At 48.9% G+C, this 16,511-nt stretch overlaps 6 protein-coding genes across 6 annotated transcripts; 3 read left to right on the plus strand and 3 right to left on the minus strand.

Moving 5' to 3' along the window:
- Positions 1-1,531: 1,531 nt before the first annotated feature.
- Positions 1,532-2,708, minus strand: B0J16DRAFT_5952 (scaffold protein Nfu/NifU N terminal-domain-containing protein). The gene is made up of 2 exons (XM_046134126.1): positions 1,821-2,708; positions 1,532-1,767 (listed from the first exon to the last, which is right to left on the minus strand). Exons 1-2 carry the CDS (start codon positions 2,613-2,615, stop codon positions 1,645-1,647), a joined length of 918 nt encoding a protein of 305 aa, XP_045988405.1. The 5' UTR covers positions 2,616-2,708; the 3' UTR covers positions 1,532-1,644.
- A 315-nt stretch (positions 2,709-3,023) lies between these two features.
- Positions 3,024-4,005, plus strand: B0J16DRAFT_5978 (uncharacterized protein). Its single transcript, XM_046134136.1, has 2 exons — positions 3,024-3,331; positions 3,385-4,005. Exons 1-2 carry the CDS (start codon positions 3,147-3,149, stop codon positions 3,908-3,910), a joined length of 711 nt encoding a protein of 236 aa, XP_045988406.1. The 5' UTR covers positions 3,024-3,146; the 3' UTR covers positions 3,911-4,005.
- A 94-nt stretch (positions 4,006-4,099) lies between these two features.
- B0J16DRAFT_313116 (uncharacterized protein) lies at positions 4,100-5,398 on the minus strand (the record flags this gene model as incomplete). Its single annotated transcript, XM_046125105.1, has 1 exon — positions 4,100-5,398. One exon carries the CDS (start codon positions 5,396-5,398, stop codon positions 4,100-4,102), a length of 1,299 nt encoding a protein of 432 aa, XP_045988407.1.
- Positions 5,399-10,202: 4,804 nt separating this feature from the next.
- B0J16DRAFT_390676 (ras guanine nucleotide exchange factor domain-containing protein) lies at positions 10,203-13,359 on the plus strand (the record flags this gene model as incomplete). The annotated part of the gene is made up of 5 exons (XM_046131895.1): positions 10,203-10,667; positions 10,818-11,142; positions 11,192-11,404; positions 11,456-13,218; positions 13,270-13,359. The coding sequence occupies exons 1-5, from the start codon at positions 10,212-10,214 to the stop codon at positions 13,357-13,359; spliced, it is 2,847 nt and encodes a 948-aa protein (XP_045988408.1). The 5' UTR covers positions 10,203-10,211.
- A 521-nt stretch (positions 13,360-13,880) lies between these two features.
- On the plus strand, positions 13,881-15,602 carry B0J16DRAFT_366057 (uncharacterized protein; the record flags this gene model as incomplete). The annotated part of the gene is made up of 3 exons (XM_046130072.1): positions 13,881-14,153; positions 14,204-14,776; positions 14,825-15,602. The coding sequence occupies 3 exons, from the start codon at positions 13,881-13,883 to the stop codon at positions 15,542-15,544; spliced, it is 1,566 nt and encodes a 521-aa protein (XP_045988409.1). The 3' UTR covers positions 15,545-15,602.
- B0J16DRAFT_326646 (uncharacterized protein) lies at positions 15,603-16,488 on the minus strand. The gene has a single exon (XM_046126029.1). The coding sequence runs from the start codon at positions 16,042-16,044 to the stop codon at positions 15,811-15,813; it is 234 nt and encodes a 77-aa protein (XP_045988410.1). The 5' UTR covers positions 16,045-16,488; the 3' UTR covers positions 15,603-15,810.
- Between the last annotated feature and the right edge of the window lie 23 nt (positions 16,489-16,511).

The raw sequence follows: 16,511 nt of genomic DNA on the forward strand, positions 1-16,511 counted from the left end.
GTTGAATTCAGTCAACAGTTTTTGCCGGCCATTGGGCCAAGCTCCTTCTGGGCAGATATCCGGGCCATGTACATAGCTGTGCCGCCGGGTCATCAGAGCGCAGCGACACATGCTTGTTTCTAAAGAGTCCCGGCATATTGATGCAGGGCTCTTCTTTACTGTTACTTCACCGTTGTGAGGCTGCCGGCAGCTCTCCGGTTCCAGCTTATCCACCGCCAACCGGAACTGCAGTCTTGACTTGACGTCGTTCAGTGACATTCTTCCGGCGGAGCCAAGGAGGTGTTGGTTTTTCAAGGCGGCTCTTAACTGGCACGGCTAATTCTACGAGTTGGAGCTCCAAGCGGGTCCAAGTTCCGTATCACTACCACGCATTCGCATCTCTACCTCAACTCAACGTTACCTTTTGGGTAAGCCATTGCGAGAGCGAACATGACTTATTTTAAACGATGTCCGGAAGCTTCCAGATCGCGTCAACCGGGCCAATCGCGGTGTTTAAAATTACCTATGCAACGCTTTATCTTCGGATCCATGCGATCTGGCGCATGTTGTTCAGGGTTAAAGTCTCGGCGACCTATGAATCGGTCTAGTGATGTTTCCATGTCTGTGTGGGGGATATGGACGGCTGCTAGGGTCCCCTACATCTATATGCGGATCCTTTTCTTCAATCGAAGTCATAAGAACAATTCAAATCTCTTTCAGTCACCTGCTGAACCTGGGTACCCAGGCGTACCAGGCAAGGTCGTTCCTGGATGTTTCAGTCACTTGACCTGCTCGAACAGGACAGATTGAGTTGATATCATCGCCTAAGGTGTCTCGACTCCTGCACCTGCGCTATCATGATCGTGTAACAAAACATCAGAAGCAATAACACGAGGCACCAACGGGCGTACGCGAAGCAGCCTGGTGCGCTTAAAAGTCTCCAAAGGAGAGACTATTTCAGACCCAACAAAAGTAAGCCTACGCCCCGTTTGGCTTCTTTTGCTTCGTGCGGAAGCTGTGAACCAACGACATACCTCAAAGACGGACATCCTACGAGATATGGATCACATTTTACCACCAACTGAGTTCTGGTAGCTCGAATTATCAGGTCAAGTTTAGGCAACGCTATCGATACCTCCGGTACTGTACGGTTTGCTTGTCGCAACATGAGCCTAGTGCCGCGCTCTAAAACTGATCTCCGATGTCTTCGGGTCTAGTCCTAATAAATAGCATCGACTTCTCACGTTCTTTGTGGTAATGTTTTTGCCAATCATTTGGGGTTCATGCAATGGACGGGATGCATATCATTGCAGCAGTCGTGGCGGGCCTATAGCGGGCGGCTATTCCTGGACCACGACTACACCTCGATGACAGCTCTCGAAAGCGATAGGATACGACTTGAGGTTATGAGGCTGTTCAAAGCGGAATCTCCGCTCTAATATATTACAGGCAGCGAGACCCTAGGCAACACGTGCAGGCACCAGAAACACATATTCATGCGTTGATTTACGATTGAGCAGCCGTCATTATTGTTGGTATATAACGGGATGATATATGAAGCAAAAGAGGGGAAGAGAGCTAGATTATGCGTGGGTATCGTCAAATTGTCCGACCAAACTAATATACAGATAGAATTGAGCTATAATCTTTTTTTTTTTGGCTGGTTTAACCTGTCGAAGCAGCCTGGCCTTTTTGCTGCTTCAACTTTTCCTCAAATTTCTCGAATTCTTGCAGGGCAATCTCCTCCTCTTGATCCATCACTTGTTTAACGCCCTTGACTTCTTCGATCTGGAGCAGTGTTAGTTCGGGAACGGGCAACGACAATCGTTATCAAAACTCACATAATGCATCAGCATGCCCTCAATTCCATTCTTCAAGGTTACTGTGCTTGAATCGCAAGTACGGCAAGCGCCTCGCAAACGCAGGTGCACATAGCCCTCGTCATCGAAACCTCGGAAATCAATATCTCCACCGTCTTCCTGGATAGCTGGTCGGATTCGTGTCTCGAGAAGCTCCTTGATCATACCAACGACCTCACTGTCGTTCTCGTTATAGGCAAGACTATCCTCCTCGACAGGGGCTCCAGACTCTCCCTCACGGCGCTCAGAGATGGTAACGATTTGCTCGCCTGCAGTAATGGCTTCTGTAATGAGGGCAAAGATCTCAGGGCGGATATGCGCCCAATTGGCGTCGGCAGCCTTCGTGACGGTGATGAAGTCGGCGCCATAGAATACCGAAGTGACTCCATCAATGTTCATGAGCTTAGCGGCAAGCGGGGAGGGGTGCGGTGGGGAGATGGTTGCTCGAGGGTTAAGATATTCGATAAAGGGTGTAGAGAATTCCTCGGGGACAACTCGATGGTTTGGTAGAAACTTGAGGGCATCTGGGTTCGGGGTATTCTCCGTCTGGATGAAGATAGTTCGGACGCCGCTGCCGATACCAGCGAGACTAGGTGCTGTCGTCTTAAGGATGCGCTGTCGTTGCGCAAGTGGTCGCGAGGTAGAAGAGACAGAGGGAATCTGAGATCGGACTGTGCTGAGTGAGCGAGTCCATCGTGGAACTGCTCGCGGGGCTGTTTCCGTGACAGGCCGGGTGAGGGCGGCCAGTGTCCGTGACATAGTCCTGGAGGATGCCATGACGTAGGGGTTGAAGAGTGTAATATTGGAAAGAATTGACAATGGCTCTTCCAATGCGAAAGGCAGGTAGTATATCGATATATATCGGGCTTGTATGGTAAGGATTGTTCAAGAAAGAAAAAAAACCGTTCGGACTTGACGGTTATGATCGCAACTTTTCGCCGCTCTCGGCAACTTATTGTGTACCTTAACTATCCAGCCCGTGATTGGCCTGAGCATTAGTAATGTGTGAGCTTCCTATGATGCAAGGGCAGTTGAACGGTCCATATGGAAGCACGGACCATGTCTTTCTTTTTTTCCCTCCTTCTGCTGCCGTTGCTGGGGTCTCGGCCGAAGCGCGCAATGACGCGGGGCGATCTTGGACCCCTTGAACTTTGTCTCGATCTTTTTTTTTAGGTTCCGAGGTTGCATCTTTCTTCTGTCTTGACCTGTGTACTAGTCTTTTCAGATACCATCTCTTCTCTTGTCTATCACTACTAAATCTCTACGAACACATCACTTGCTTCGATTTTTGTTTACTGTATCGTTACGATGTCAGAAATACAAGAGAAACCAGATGCTCCTACTCAGCAGGAGCAGGAAGCTCCTGCGCCAACTAACCAAGCTCAGACTGAAGATGGTGGTGATAAGTCAACAAGCGCACCGAACCCTTCGCTATGCGGCGTATGCAACACAAATCCTCCCAAGTACAAGTGTCCGCGATGCCGTCTTCCTTAGTGAGTCTCATCTTTGTCAAAGTCAACCAATGGCTAACGATCATTCTGCAAAGTTGCTCTGTCGCATGTAACAAGATCCATCGCGAGAACCACCCTCCCGACCCAGAAGTAGTACCTCAGCCCGAACCTTCACAACCGGAGTCGCAAATCCAACAATCCTCGGAACCCCAGCAATTCGATTCTTCAAATCCATACCAAGTTCTCGAACAGTCCGAACAGCTTCGTCGCCTCTTCCGGAAGTACCCCAAATTGCCTGAACAGCTCCTTAAGATCGATGCTGCGACGCGCCCACCGCCCGAGACCAAATCTGCGATCCCTGCCTCCCTTTTGAAGGGCGCTCCACCTAAGCAGGAGGTTTGGAATGACGATATCGGCAAGCAGAAAGGCAAAGACGCTTTGCGTAAGGCGCGGCATGCAGACGGCGAGCAGGGCGATGCTATTCGCGAATACTCGGAGCTCGTCCTACACTTGCTAAACAACACAAGCGCGGGTATAGATGCGGACAGTATACTGAGACAACAATTTGCACAGAAAGATACTGAGTTAATTGAACGCCTGATGGCACAAGAGAAACGCTGAACTACCTAGCGAGTCCGCGCCAGGCCACCCACCATTTACAGAGTGCGACTATATCTTGCAACGCAAAACAAGCATCTTAATATTAAATAGACGTGAAATACTACAATAATGGGTAGGTTGCTCCTATAATTCTCATTCAATATTCTTCCGTCCAGCATCCTGTGTTTTCTGCACTTGTCCACAGCTTTGCTAATGCATCAATCGTTTAAAGAATCCAGTTTTCGGCGATTTGAGAGCAACCGCTGCCTCGGTGATATGAGGACCTTCTTTCTCGTCCTTAACCTGTTGCTGGCTTACGCTGGTCTTTCGTTGTTTGAGGCCTCCCCACTTGGAGTCTTGTTGAATCTTTGTGGATTGGTCACTTTGAGACCAGTCCACACGGTGTATCTCGGCTGTGTGCTGGGGGTTTGGGACATTGACGAAGCTGCCTCTTCGCGATCCAGAGGTTGCTGCGCTAGTCTCAGACCCTCGACGGTTGGGCGAAGTGTTGCCGCTAAATTCTTGCTTCAACGGTGTAGCTAGACCAGAATCACGCGCGAACGCTGATGATGTGTCTGAAAACCCCGATGAGCTAGCAGAGCCTCGTCTTAGGCTTGAAGCATTGTTTCCCTGGAAGCCTCCAACGCTCGTGGAATCTCGTCGGAATGGAGATGGGGGCTGCGGGTCGTTCTTCCCCGACATATTGCCTGTGCTCATTCTTCTTGGTAGTTCAGGCCTATTACCATGCCAGTGCATGGAACCCCGGAGATTCTGTTTCTTTTGCTGTGAGGATCGCTCGTTCATCTCCGCATTGCCCGTAATTCTTGAATGGTTGTGGCCACTCGATGGTCTGCCACTGCCGATACTCTGTGTTCGCCTATACTGCTTGTTGTATTCTTGCAGTGATATAGTAGCGTTGCTCATTGAGCGAGGCCCAGGAGGAGGCCTCAGACCATTGGGCGAAGCCTTTTGTGTCAAAGGCTCTACAGTAGTGGTACGAGCAAACTGTTGTGCAGCCACTTGAGGAACATGCTTATAGCGAGCAGGCTTTGGAGCATTGTCCACTTCTTGCTTTTGTGCTTCCTCAGTATAGTTTGAGCCCTTGAAACGGAACGCATCAAAAATGCTACCCCGGCGTGGAGGCTTTGAGGGTGATGGTAGGTTCAGCTTGTCATCCACCTTGTCCTTCTTGAAAGATCTCGAAGACACCGTGGTCGTTTGTGCAGATTGGTTTATGGCGGGGATAGTCCTGGGGGATGGTGCACCCATGCTTGTAGCAGATAGTGGGGGTCTAGCTGAGTTTTCGATATGGATTGAAGGGCTGGGTTGGCCGTAAGGTCCAACGGAAAGGTCATCCAACTTGGCGCTCAGCTCGTTGGGGTCCAGTGGTTTGATGTGTAGCGCCTTTGGTCGATGTCTTGCCTTCCCAGAGTTACTTGTAGCATTTGTGAGACTGTGGGAGGACTCCTCTACCGAGGCACCTGTTGTGTATACCATGGTTGTAGCCATGATACTTAAGCTGAGTGCCGAGCTTCGCGAAGCTGAAGTTGGATGAGATCCTAACGGATTGAAGGCCAGTGTGGTTGATGCACGGCACTAAATACAGATATGATGATTTCTTGAACAGGAGCTAGGAAAGTGAGTGATGAGATGTTGGTCTGTGTTAAGGGAATGATAAGATTGAACTGTCAGGGGTTCGGATTCTCTTGGACAAACGTTGGGGAGCAGGCAACATAAATACCTCCAGCTAGAAACAATACCAACAGTCATTATTTCATCCCCGTTAAGGTACTTCAAGGCTCTCGAGGTCCTGCCCACTGGAAGAAAGTTTGAGGTAGTCGGCGATGGCGGACATTGATCCATAGTATCATCCTGGCTCATTGGCTTCCGAGTCCATGGACCGGTCCGGGCAAAGCCATGGTACAGTTGCCATGTGTGGTTTGCGTTCCTGATCGTCGAGAAGGAGTGCCTCCCGTTGCTCACTCAATACTTGACAAAACCTTATTCTCCAAAGATGGCTGTTTTGGGAGATAGTCCAAAAGAACAAGGCTGACTGTTATCATATCTTTTCTCTTGACGTTCTATGTACTCGCTCTTTGTATGTACTACTTTGCAAGAAATCGCGAGTAAAACATTCCAGATTGCCTTGTCTTACCAGGCCCTGGTACGATAATGGTAGGACTACTCTTGTTACATCAATATATAGACGAGTAAATGTCAAGCTGTTCCGGGTACATGGGCAAACAACGTGGACCCTAAGGTACACAGCCTCTTGTGGTCCGGCCTAGCTGATGCGGGCATGGTGTTGAAATACATGGAATTCATCCAGAGGGGCCAGAACTCGTGAGACCAACTTAACCAAACACAGACGCGCGTATTTCCTCGTTGCAGAAGCTTCGGTTATTGTCGTACTCGAGAAAGCTTTATTCTTCATCTTCCAAGCACTCGGTTAAAGGGCAGTATTCGACCAACCCGTGCTGTGGCCTAGATCGTGCAAGTTGATTATGACACTTTGAACATACTAGAGAGGTATGCGATGATCGCTTCTCCGACACTTGGAAATGAAATAGGGTATTAACTTGCAACTGCCTGCTCAAATCCTGACGTTTGGATTCAACCCATACGCCGGGTCATATCAGCTTACACTGACAAGTGCACCATGTTGACTTGGAATAAAGTTGTGACACCCTGTGTTGGCGGCGCTATACTTCACGGGAGCGATCCATGTATGGCATTGACAGGACACACAACGCGGCTCGTGCTCTTGCCGAGTTGAAAGTTCCCGCTTGGGTGCTCGGGAATGTGCCAAGACAATTGTTGCTTGCCGACTCAGCTGTTGGGCTGATGTCAAGGCAAACCCTCTTGAAGAATTGGTCATAAACCCGGATAGCAACTGACGGATGCCCTGAAATTTAGTAAGTCCGGCGTGAACAACTGTAACCTTGTCATTCCTCTTCGTTGCCGCCTAGGCTCTTGGTGAGCATGAAACATAACGGGTAAAGTCGTTCATGTCGTGCATGTATGCCACTTCTAGTTCCTTGACAGGATACTCGGTTGTATGAGAAGCCCAATAAAGTTCTGCCATATCGTCCAACGGCTGGTATACGTTTGAGCAGATATTGTCATCTTCCATCTTTATGTTTATAGATCTCAACTGCGTCATCCAATTTCTGGACTCTCAGACTTTCCTATGACATAGCCAGGAAAGTCCAAGTGTTTTGGTCATGTAGCCGTGCGATATCGCATAACGTCATTCAAGCCTGCGTTAATTCCAAGCGACTGATTTCAAGAGAGTCAGGGAATCGCAGCGATGGTATGAGTCGGCGCCGGCCGATAACAAAGCCATGAACGGGGTAATCCATGTTGGTCGTCCGCTATCGAAGTTTGTGGTTTGGTTCATTTCTCCATGAATCATGTACACTTGTCCATTGTACAAGCTTGAGAAGTCGCATGGAGTCCGGAAGCTGGATGATGAGTTTCCGTAGCCCCACGACGAACGAGCTGCTGTACGGAAACGGAAGAACGCTAACGAAGTATGTTGTTGATGAACAAACCATCTGACAATTGAAGACCGCCACTTGTGAGGGCCGTACCGATCTGTCTGATGTCTCATTCCGTCACTGAAAAGCGGAAATCGGGAAGCCAAGCGGCCATTTGTATGAATGAAACGCAGCTGCGGTCTTCCTAGCACTAGAAACAAGGTGACATATGCGGTGCAACGAGGATCTAGATGCCAGAGAACCCTTGGTCGGCACGTTTGGATTCGAGACGTGGATTTGGACAAGAGTCAAATGTTCACATCGTTACCAAGATGCCCAAGTCTCAAGCGAACTGCATTGATCTGATGGCTTGCGGAACTCTTGTTGCCGACAAAGCAGAGAGCCACGTTTATTCAGATCCGGAGTCGGAGTGTCTGTGGACATGTATATTTTGAGCCTAGGTAAGCCGATTAATGTAGATGCCAAGTCGTGTCCGAAGCGTGTCTCGAACTAATAATACACGAGATACGGTACCGAACTTGTTCAATTGTATCCGAGGGTTCTATGGGGGTGACTGGTAAAGATTGGATGTCTCGGGTCAAAATGGTTTGACAGACGACGCTACCGTCTTGTCTCATTAATAGAAGAAGGCTTTCCAATACCTGTTACACTTCAACATGTACAAAGACCTCGACTATCCACCATGGTCGTTGTTATTGCGTACATGGTGAAAACTGTAGGACGTTGAGCCAAAGCTGGTGAAGCGTACAGAAAGGCAATGGCAATAATGACAAATAAGAAGACGTTGATGCACAGGACCCTAGTGGCTGAGAGTGTCAGGCGGAGTTGAACGTTCCTCGCATTCAACGTTTGGTGCCTTGCATTGGTTGGTGAACGGTAGATAGCCAAATGGAATCCTGGCGTCTTATTGTGCAGACAAGGGTGGGGGAGGAGCGAGTGACAATGAAGCACTTCATATGGAAGCTCACGCCATGTGAGAAGCAGCGACGTACCCACCTATCGAAATGCCATATGGGCAGGCGCGCCGGGGACCTTCCACTAATATCAATGCTAGCCTAGGTACCTAAATTGATTTCTTCAATATCAAGAGTTATGGTTGTCCAAAATAAGCAAGTGCAAACAAGGGCAGCTCCCTGTCAGAGAGGCAGATGTCATTGCATGAGGTGCTCTCATTTACAGTCCAGCCAACGGATAAGAGCGCGCCAACAGGGCACATGGGATTGGATCCTCAAAGTGATATAGTCGAGCGCGTGAACATTCAAAACACCAGTAGGCGTTGGAATACAATAGCGATGTAACTCAGCCGATAAAACCAGGTCCTTTCCAGTTTCCACCTACCTACCTAAGAAACGTCAAGATAATCTATCTCGGTTGGAATCAAAGAGACTAAGAGTCCATCAGGTCCGTTTCATGTCACGGGCCGTTATTTATTTGTTTTGTTTTATAGTGATGTGATCCTGTTTATCTTATTACTGCTGCTTATCCATTATTATTATTGCTGGATCTTCAACAACCAATTTAAGCCAAACCTCAAAACACCGCCGAGAAATGATTAACCATCCTGACGCTTTGAACCCAGTTTCCTTAACTGGAAATAGTCCACCCAACTAAAGCCTCCCGTACCTTAGGCCAGCCGCTCCTAAAACGTTGGCTTTCCCGATCCACGGGCTCGGTTCCAGTGCGCTCTCCCTCTCTCCCCCTCTTTACCAACCTATTGCCAGATTCGACATTTCGCGCAGCGGCGGGAGCTTGTTGATACACACATACTCTGTGCTTCATTCCTCTGGCCGCGTTTGCTTCCTAGGGATCCCCTCAATTCAGGTTAAGAGCGTGCCTAAACATCCACATACGCATCCACTTCAACCAAGCCGCTGGGTCCGTCACTGCGCGTCCCCTGAGCTGAGATCTGACCTGACGCCTCTGGCTCGGACGCTGCCCCTCAGACGTGCAGTAAAGCAAGACTGGCATCGCCGACTTAGCTTTGCAACGGCTGCTTGTCTTGCGATACGGCAAGCAATTGTGTTACTGGACTAGACCATCCGCTACATTACGCTACAGTGCAGGTATGAGTAGATTTCTACGGGTGTCCCTTTTGGTTGTGTTGAATCACGTCAGTATGGCTGGACTAACACGTTGTGTTTCCAATAGGTTTCGAGCACTCATTAGAGAGGTGTCTCAGTTTGGGTGCCGCCCGGCCTCTACCTTGGGTATTGCCTCAAGGATACCTAGCGCACCAGTATTCGTCCCAATTGCTGGGTTTCGTTCTGACTTTTTCACCCTCAATTGACGACTAATTGAAGACATCCATTCACTCCGACCTGTTTGCTCTGCTGTGTGTCATTTCAAATTGACCTGCAGCTCTTGTTTCCGTGGTATCTGCGCCCCAGACGTCCATCTCGCTAGTCAAGGTACAGTACCACAACCACCAATTGGATATCGATCCAATCCGTTCCGTTGGTCCCTCACCTCAGGTACGGTAACGTACCTACTGTACAGTGCAAAGCCTTGTCGGTCAGTAAACTCGTCTCCCTCCCTCGTTTTGGCATTCTGTTCTGCTCTACCTTTGAGGAGTTTCTGTCTCTCGTTACTCATCCCACAAGCGACTTCATCCCTTCTTGAATTTCTATCCCACCCTGCCCGTTTGCTACGGTTTTGGCCTCTACTTGTCTTACTGTAGCTACTCAAGCGAGCTCCACGACTTCTTCCCTCCCCGCAGACGCCACGAGATCTGCTCCCTCCATATCTGCGTCCTTCGCATTCGATCTACCTTGTCCCGTCTATGTTTCTATCTTTTATTCAGCCTAGTCGCTGAAGTTGCGATCATGCAGCCCAATTATGCTGGTTCGCACAATGCTCACCTAACTCCAGGCCTCGCTGCTCCTGGCCCGTACTCGACGGCTAGTTCAGCTTCTTTGAATTCCAACCTCGAGAGCGATTCCGATCCCTCAGCGCCGGCCAGTAACCACCGAGACTCCGTCGGCTCAATCATCGACGATCCCTTCTTCCAAACATACGACCCGGCAATTCAGGCCGCTAACGCATCCGAGGACGATCAATCTGATGGAAGCTCGGTGTACCAATCACTAGACGACGAAAACCACGAACATCTTTTCCACGACACGAAAGGGAACAACTTCGGCAAACCCTCCAGATCCTCCAAACGCAGAAATCGCGGGGAAGCAAGGAAGCCGGACCCGGACAGCGATGATAACGAGGCAAATCAACACTGGCCTCCTCCTCGTCGAGAGTCTTTGACTGCTGCACCCTCATCATACTGGGTATGTAACAAACATCACTTTATCATATGCCGCCTTACTCCGATTTAGCTTTCGCGGGGCAGCGTCGCTCAGCGTCTGGACGGGGTTTGGGGTATGGGTTCTCGGAGTAGTCATGCAACAGACGGCTGACCACAGCTTTGTGTTCTACAGTCACAACCAACTCCAACCATGGAGAGTTTTAATATTGCCGTTATCGGTTCCACCGGCGTTGGCAAATCATCTTTTGTCCAGCGGGTCCTCGGCCTATCACGACCACCTATCTCAAATGCTTCTAGTGTTCGCATGCTGGTTGATAACGGCTCTCATGCTGTAACTTTACTGGAGCTGGACCTCGAGTACTTTGAGCTGAACCCCACGCAACCTATTCAATGGCCCAAACAAATTAATGGGCACATTGTCCCTCGCGTGGATGCTGCACTTATCTTGTATGATGTCACAAATCATGAGTCTGTGCGTGAGCTTCCTCAAACACTAGGTATGAGATTCACTCTGCATGACGAGATATTCTTGCTAAACATCTTCAGCCGCTCTCACTAATTCCGGCTTGCCTGCCAGCTTGGTGGCCTGCAAATGTGAAACTCCTAAAGCAGAGTGGCAGGTTGACGCCGAGGCAATAGCAAGTCACACGTGTTTTAAATCTTGCGTTTCTACCTACAAGATTTCGTCGTCAGATGATGTTGAGGTTGCGAAGACATGTCTGCATACAATCTTGAGGGCTGCTATGGCACAACGAAGAGGTATGCATCTCATGGCTATTCAGAAGTCGACTCTTACTGACTGTAATGTAGAAGAGAACGGCGAAACAGTGTCGCGCAGAAGAGCGCAATCTGCTGCTAACCTAGAAGCACCCGATGTTGGCACTGGACGTCCTATCAGCCAACATAGTAAGCACAGCCGAGCGAGCTCCGATTTCTCATTACTCAAGGGCTTTTCCATTCCTACAATCAGCGAAGGCTATCGAACCCAGACCTCTCGTAGCCCTAGGCGAGGTCAATCAGCCAGCCCCAATCCTGAAGCAGGAGAACCAGGTCCAACGCAGACGCTCAACAATATGCTCAGGACTCCCGGAATTCGATTAGACAAGCCCAGTACCGATTCATTTCTGGATGTGGATGAGTCTGATGCGGAATCATATCGATACTCCGATGACATTCCAATCCTTCAAAGAAACGATGACAACGGTCTGGATAAGCACTCTAAGACAGCAGGCGTGACATTTGATGAGCTGGTTGATCGCCTCCTCTCCCCTCGCCTGACTCGAATAGACAACAACTTCTCAGATGTGTTTCTCTGCCTTTACCGAAAGTTTGCGGCTCCCGGTGAGCTGTTCACTGCTATTTTAACCAGGCTGGACCAGGTCAGAGAAGACAAGACGGCACACTATCTTTCCAAGACGGCTACACAACTACGAATCATCGAAGTGGTGGCGAAATGGGTATCGCTCTATCCTGGCGACTTTGCACGTCCTCAGACCAGGCGGAATTTGGAAGAATTCATAAGGCATTTGAGCACTGAGCCGATCTTCTCCATCGCTGCGCAGCATATGCGACGGCATCTCCAGTTCAACGTTGTGGAGGACGACGATACTGGTTGGGCGAATTCAGATGAGGCGAGTGACAAGCTAGCGGGCGAAATCTTGTCAAAGGATATGAACGAGCTATCGTCCGGTGTCAGTGTGTTGACAGTGGAATCTGAGACTGATGGGAGACCGTCCGGGAGCTCGGAAGTCTCGCTCGCCGACCGAAGTAGCAGTGTCTCAAGCCAAGTGCAATTCCACACATTCGAAGATTACGAAAGAGCGGCAGCTAGCCTGGAGCCTACCGATAACTTGCCCATGAACAAGTTCCGTTACCATATCTTTATGGACATACCGGCTGATGATGTTGCGGACGAGTTGACCAGAATCGACTGGATCATGTTTTCTTCCATCAGGATTCGGGACTTCGTTCGGCATGTCAGCTTATCAGCGTCGCAAAAGGAAAGATGCAAGAGTTTGCGCAATGTTAATCGGATGATCAACCACTTCAACCATATCGCCAAATGGGTTGCCAACATGATTCTGTTACGAGACAAGGCCAAACATCGAGCGCTAATACTCGAGAAATTCATGAACATTTCGCTCAAGCTTCGCCAATTGAACAACTACAATGGTTTGGCGGCCGTTCTAGCTGGCGTAAACGGAACGGCCATCCATCGGTTGAACCAGACAAGAGCACTAGTGCCAGCCGATATACAAAAGAGATTTGCCCGGTTGGGTATACTGATGGGCACGCAAAAGAGCCACTTTGCGTACCGTTTAGCATGGGAGAATTCATCCCTCCCTAGGATTCCGTTCATTCCTCTCCACCGGCGAGACTTGGTATCAGCAGAGGAGGGAAGCAGGACCTTTGTCGGCGCAGACGGAGACCGCATTAATTGGAAGAAGTTCGAGGTGCTCGGAGAGGTCCTGCTTCCAATGATGAAGAGCCAGGGCGCATCGTACCCAAATCTAGCCAAGCATGACAATGCCAGAGAGCTGATTTTGGGTTGCCGGATGCCAACGGATGAAGAGGTAAGGAAATCGGTTCACTTCTGTCAAAGGCACTACTAACAAATTGAACAGGACATTTATCAACGCAGTGTGCAGGTTGAAAGCGGCTCTAGTGGCTTTGCCGAGCCAGCGAAGAAGAAATTCCCATGGTTCGCGAAGTAGTCTATTCATTAATCGCAAGGAGTTTTGGGGTAAAGCGCATTTGTTTATTATGTCAAGGATGCAAATACTGTGCGGGCGTGCTTTATAGACATTTGGTGGCTTCATGGATGTGCAGATGACAGCGCGCCTGGGGTTTTGCTGGTGATATTGTACCTATCTTGAAAATTCGTCTCAAGGCATACACATGCAATTTAGGGATTATTTTTTGTTGGCTGCAAATCATTGCATGCTTACTCGTCAAATACCTCTTTCAACCCGGATTATCGGGATCCTACTACGATTGCTCCTTCCTCCCTGCTATGTGACCGATGCTCCCGCGCACTGATGGGTTGGGCAGGCACCTCATGGTACCTTCCTTCCTAGGTGGTTCCGTTAGGTGGGCAGGTAAGTTGAAGAATCACCTTCCGAGATGCAAAGGATTGTTGTATGGATGCAAAATTCGTGGTCTACCTTACATCAGTTTCCTAAGGGTACCTCATTCCGAATGATCCTGCCTATGACGCTTGAAGCACGAAACAACCATGTCTTCTGCGCTGCGACTGCCGACGATACGGGCAGTTGCAAAACAGGCAAATGTTGAACTCACAGCAACGCCATCGTTGAACATTGACCACCCAACCGGTGCGCAAAGTATCCAGAACGTCAATGACCTTTTATCAGCGGTCACAGACTCACATCTATGGATCAATCGAGCCGGTGCTTGTTGTATTGAAATCTCCTTTTCTATTGACGACGTGCCTATCTTCGAGCATGTTCATCTCGAGAGTGTCATCACAGCAATCAGCAATTCCGAGGTATTCCAACGTTCTTTGGACAATCGTCCACTACTAATTCAGTTTTGCAGATTTGGGGACGGCTTGGCATCCATCTCGAGTACAATAAATCATCGTCGGCCTCACTCCCTGGTCTTATGTCCTTCTCACTTCAACATCCGGATCTCTCGTCAGCTCTGGTCGCTCCAGCCTCAGCATGGACGACGCCATTTCGAAGTTTACTGATAGCGATCGATATTCGCAAGTCCGATAAGCGACAAGAGCCACCCAAAAGAAATTCCAAGGCAACGAAACGGCAAAAAACCACGAAGAAAGCTGAAGAAAGATCCGAGCCACGCTCAGAAGACAACTTGTTGGAGACACTTGAGCCAACTGACCAACATGCTATCGAGACCTTCATATCCAGCCTGAACCTCCCAGAAACCTCCAACAAGAGAAAGTCTACACAGACTCACGGCAGAAGTCAAAGTACTGCTTGCATTGAAGCACTGAAAAGTTTGCACTCTTCCTCTCTGTTGGATATCATTTTCGAGCAGTTGATTCTGGCTCCAGAGAAAACGTACAAGGGTTATCAGGTCTGGTGCAAATCGGATTACTGTCTCACGAGATTGGCGCCCGGTGTTTTTCATGTACCCTTTCTCAAGGTATGGCCATGAAATAATACGTTATGGACTTCCTAACAGTGGAAATAGAATATATCAGATCGCGCCCAAGTACTACCAATTATTACCACGTCTTTGGCACGCATGCAATATGCTGAATCTCCTGTGATCAGACAGAAGGTAGCCGATTTCCAGCTAGGTAATGAAAGTGTTGCTCATCCGCGCAATGGAGTAGGCGACCCTGTCAGCGGCATAGAGAAAAGAGCTTGGGAAGTTCTTCTTGCGCATGCTCAAGTGCCCAAGGCGGCCAACAGGGGAAGGCGCAAAAAGCCAATGCTTTCCACGGCGGACTCAAGCGCAGCAAGTGCGAAAGCTCCCATCACGAGCAAAGGCCAGCCAGTCGCGGTTATGGAAGACTTAACAGAAACATGTGCCTATGTTGACCAAGGTAATCAAAAGCACACAACGAGTGTGAGCTGGAACACGATGGCCAATTTGCCATACAACGTACAGCACGCACGATCACAAGGAAGCCTAAGCCTGAATGGATCCGAATTAAAGCACTACGGTCCACGGAGCAGTTCGATCAACCCATGGAATTGGCAACAAGAGGAATTAGGTGGAGCAAATTACCGATTTGACGATTATACAGCCACAGCGCAACATATGAGTGAGCCGACCCAGATGCAAATTCGCAGCCATGGGGTTCAGATGGTGCATGGCGATGGTTTTGCAATAGAAGACAAGACGGGCGACCCATGCGACTTCCAGACTTTGGACCAGTGGCTTGTTTGTGACAACGCGCTGTAACATTCAGAAACTGATACTTGACAACACAGTTGCATCAATGAAAAATAATGAGAACTATGAGTGAAACGATAGAATTTGATGACCGGGTATAATGATCTATATTATGGTTGTCCATTGGTAAGGTGTTTGACGACGATATATCAATCAGCCTGAGAAAAGGGGAGTCGTGAGGCGAGATTCGGTCGGATTTGGGTTGATAGAAATCAGATGAAAATCGATGTAAAGTATAAGAGTGTAGTAAGAGTGTTGTTGGACTGTTCTTTGCTTTATTTGCCGGCCTTCTTGGTCTTTGCTGCTTTCTTCTTATCCTTCTTGTCCTGGGCTGCCTTGCGCTGCTCAGGTTTCATAGTGGCGTAGTGAATATACCAGAGCAGGACAATCTGCACAGCGACGGCGACAAGAACGACCAAGAGGATGGTGAAGATGATAGGTTGGTCGTTAAGGACAGCAACGGCTTCGTCTGTGGCGCCGATGCTAGAGAACCAGTCAAATTGACCCATGATGTTGATTTGAAGTGTGAAGTCCGAGATAAAGTGAGTATCGGATTACTATTGTCGTTGGCAGAGAGGCTCGAATTATGTACACAATAAATAAAACTGCCGTGCACCAGTCACGTACAGATAAATAGATGATAATTATGTGTTTGAAGTAGAACGATATAAAATAGAGTGAGCGATCAAGGAAGAGGAAAGAGTCAAAGTGAAAGATAGAGATGGAAGACGAAGCGCATGTGGTAAATTGGCCCACAGCGGGTGGTGAGGGCGGTGGAAGACATGACAGGCCCCTAACACTCACTTGGCTTCCAGGGGTGTTACTGAGACGTTTCACCTTGTAACAAAAGTCGAATGATGTGAAGATGAGCGATGATTGGCTACGAGAAGTATGAATCGAGGAGAGAAAAGTGCAAGCGCTAATTGTAAATAAAAAGAACAGGAAACTTATTGAGTATGCTCTTATTTACCACGGA

Source organism: Fusarium flagelliforme, assembly GCF_020744385.1.
Source record: "Fusarium flagelliforme strain FIESC 12 MPI-CAGE-AA-0113 chromosome Unknown B0J16scaffold_1, whole genome shotgun sequence".
Taxonomy (NCBI): domain Eukaryota; kingdom Fungi; phylum Ascomycota; class Sordariomycetes; order Hypocreales; family Nectriaceae; genus Fusarium; species Fusarium flagelliforme.

Bases quoted from the DNA above. Each gene is read 5' to 3' on its own strand.
- B0J16DRAFT_5952 (XM_046134126.1), bottom strand. From the start codon at position 2,615: ATGGCATCCTCCAGGACTATGTCACGGACACTGGCCGCCCTCACCCGG. The intron at 1,768-1,820 runs GTGAGTTTTGAT...ACACTGCTCCAG, and splicing joins AGGGCATGCTGATGCATTAT to ATCGAAGAAGTCAAGGGCGT.
- B0J16DRAFT_5978 (XM_046134136.1), top strand. From the start codon at position 3,147: ATGTCAGAAATACAAGAGAAACCAGATGCTCCTACTCAGCAGGAGCAG. The intron at 3,332-3,384 runs GTGAGTCTCATC...CATTCTGCAAAG, and splicing joins CCGCGATGCCGTCTTCCTTA to TTGCTCTGTCGCATGTAACA.
- B0J16DRAFT_326646 (XM_046126029.1), bottom strand. From the start codon at position 16,044: ATGGGTCAATTTGACTGGTTCTCTAGCATCGGCGCCACAGACGAAGCC.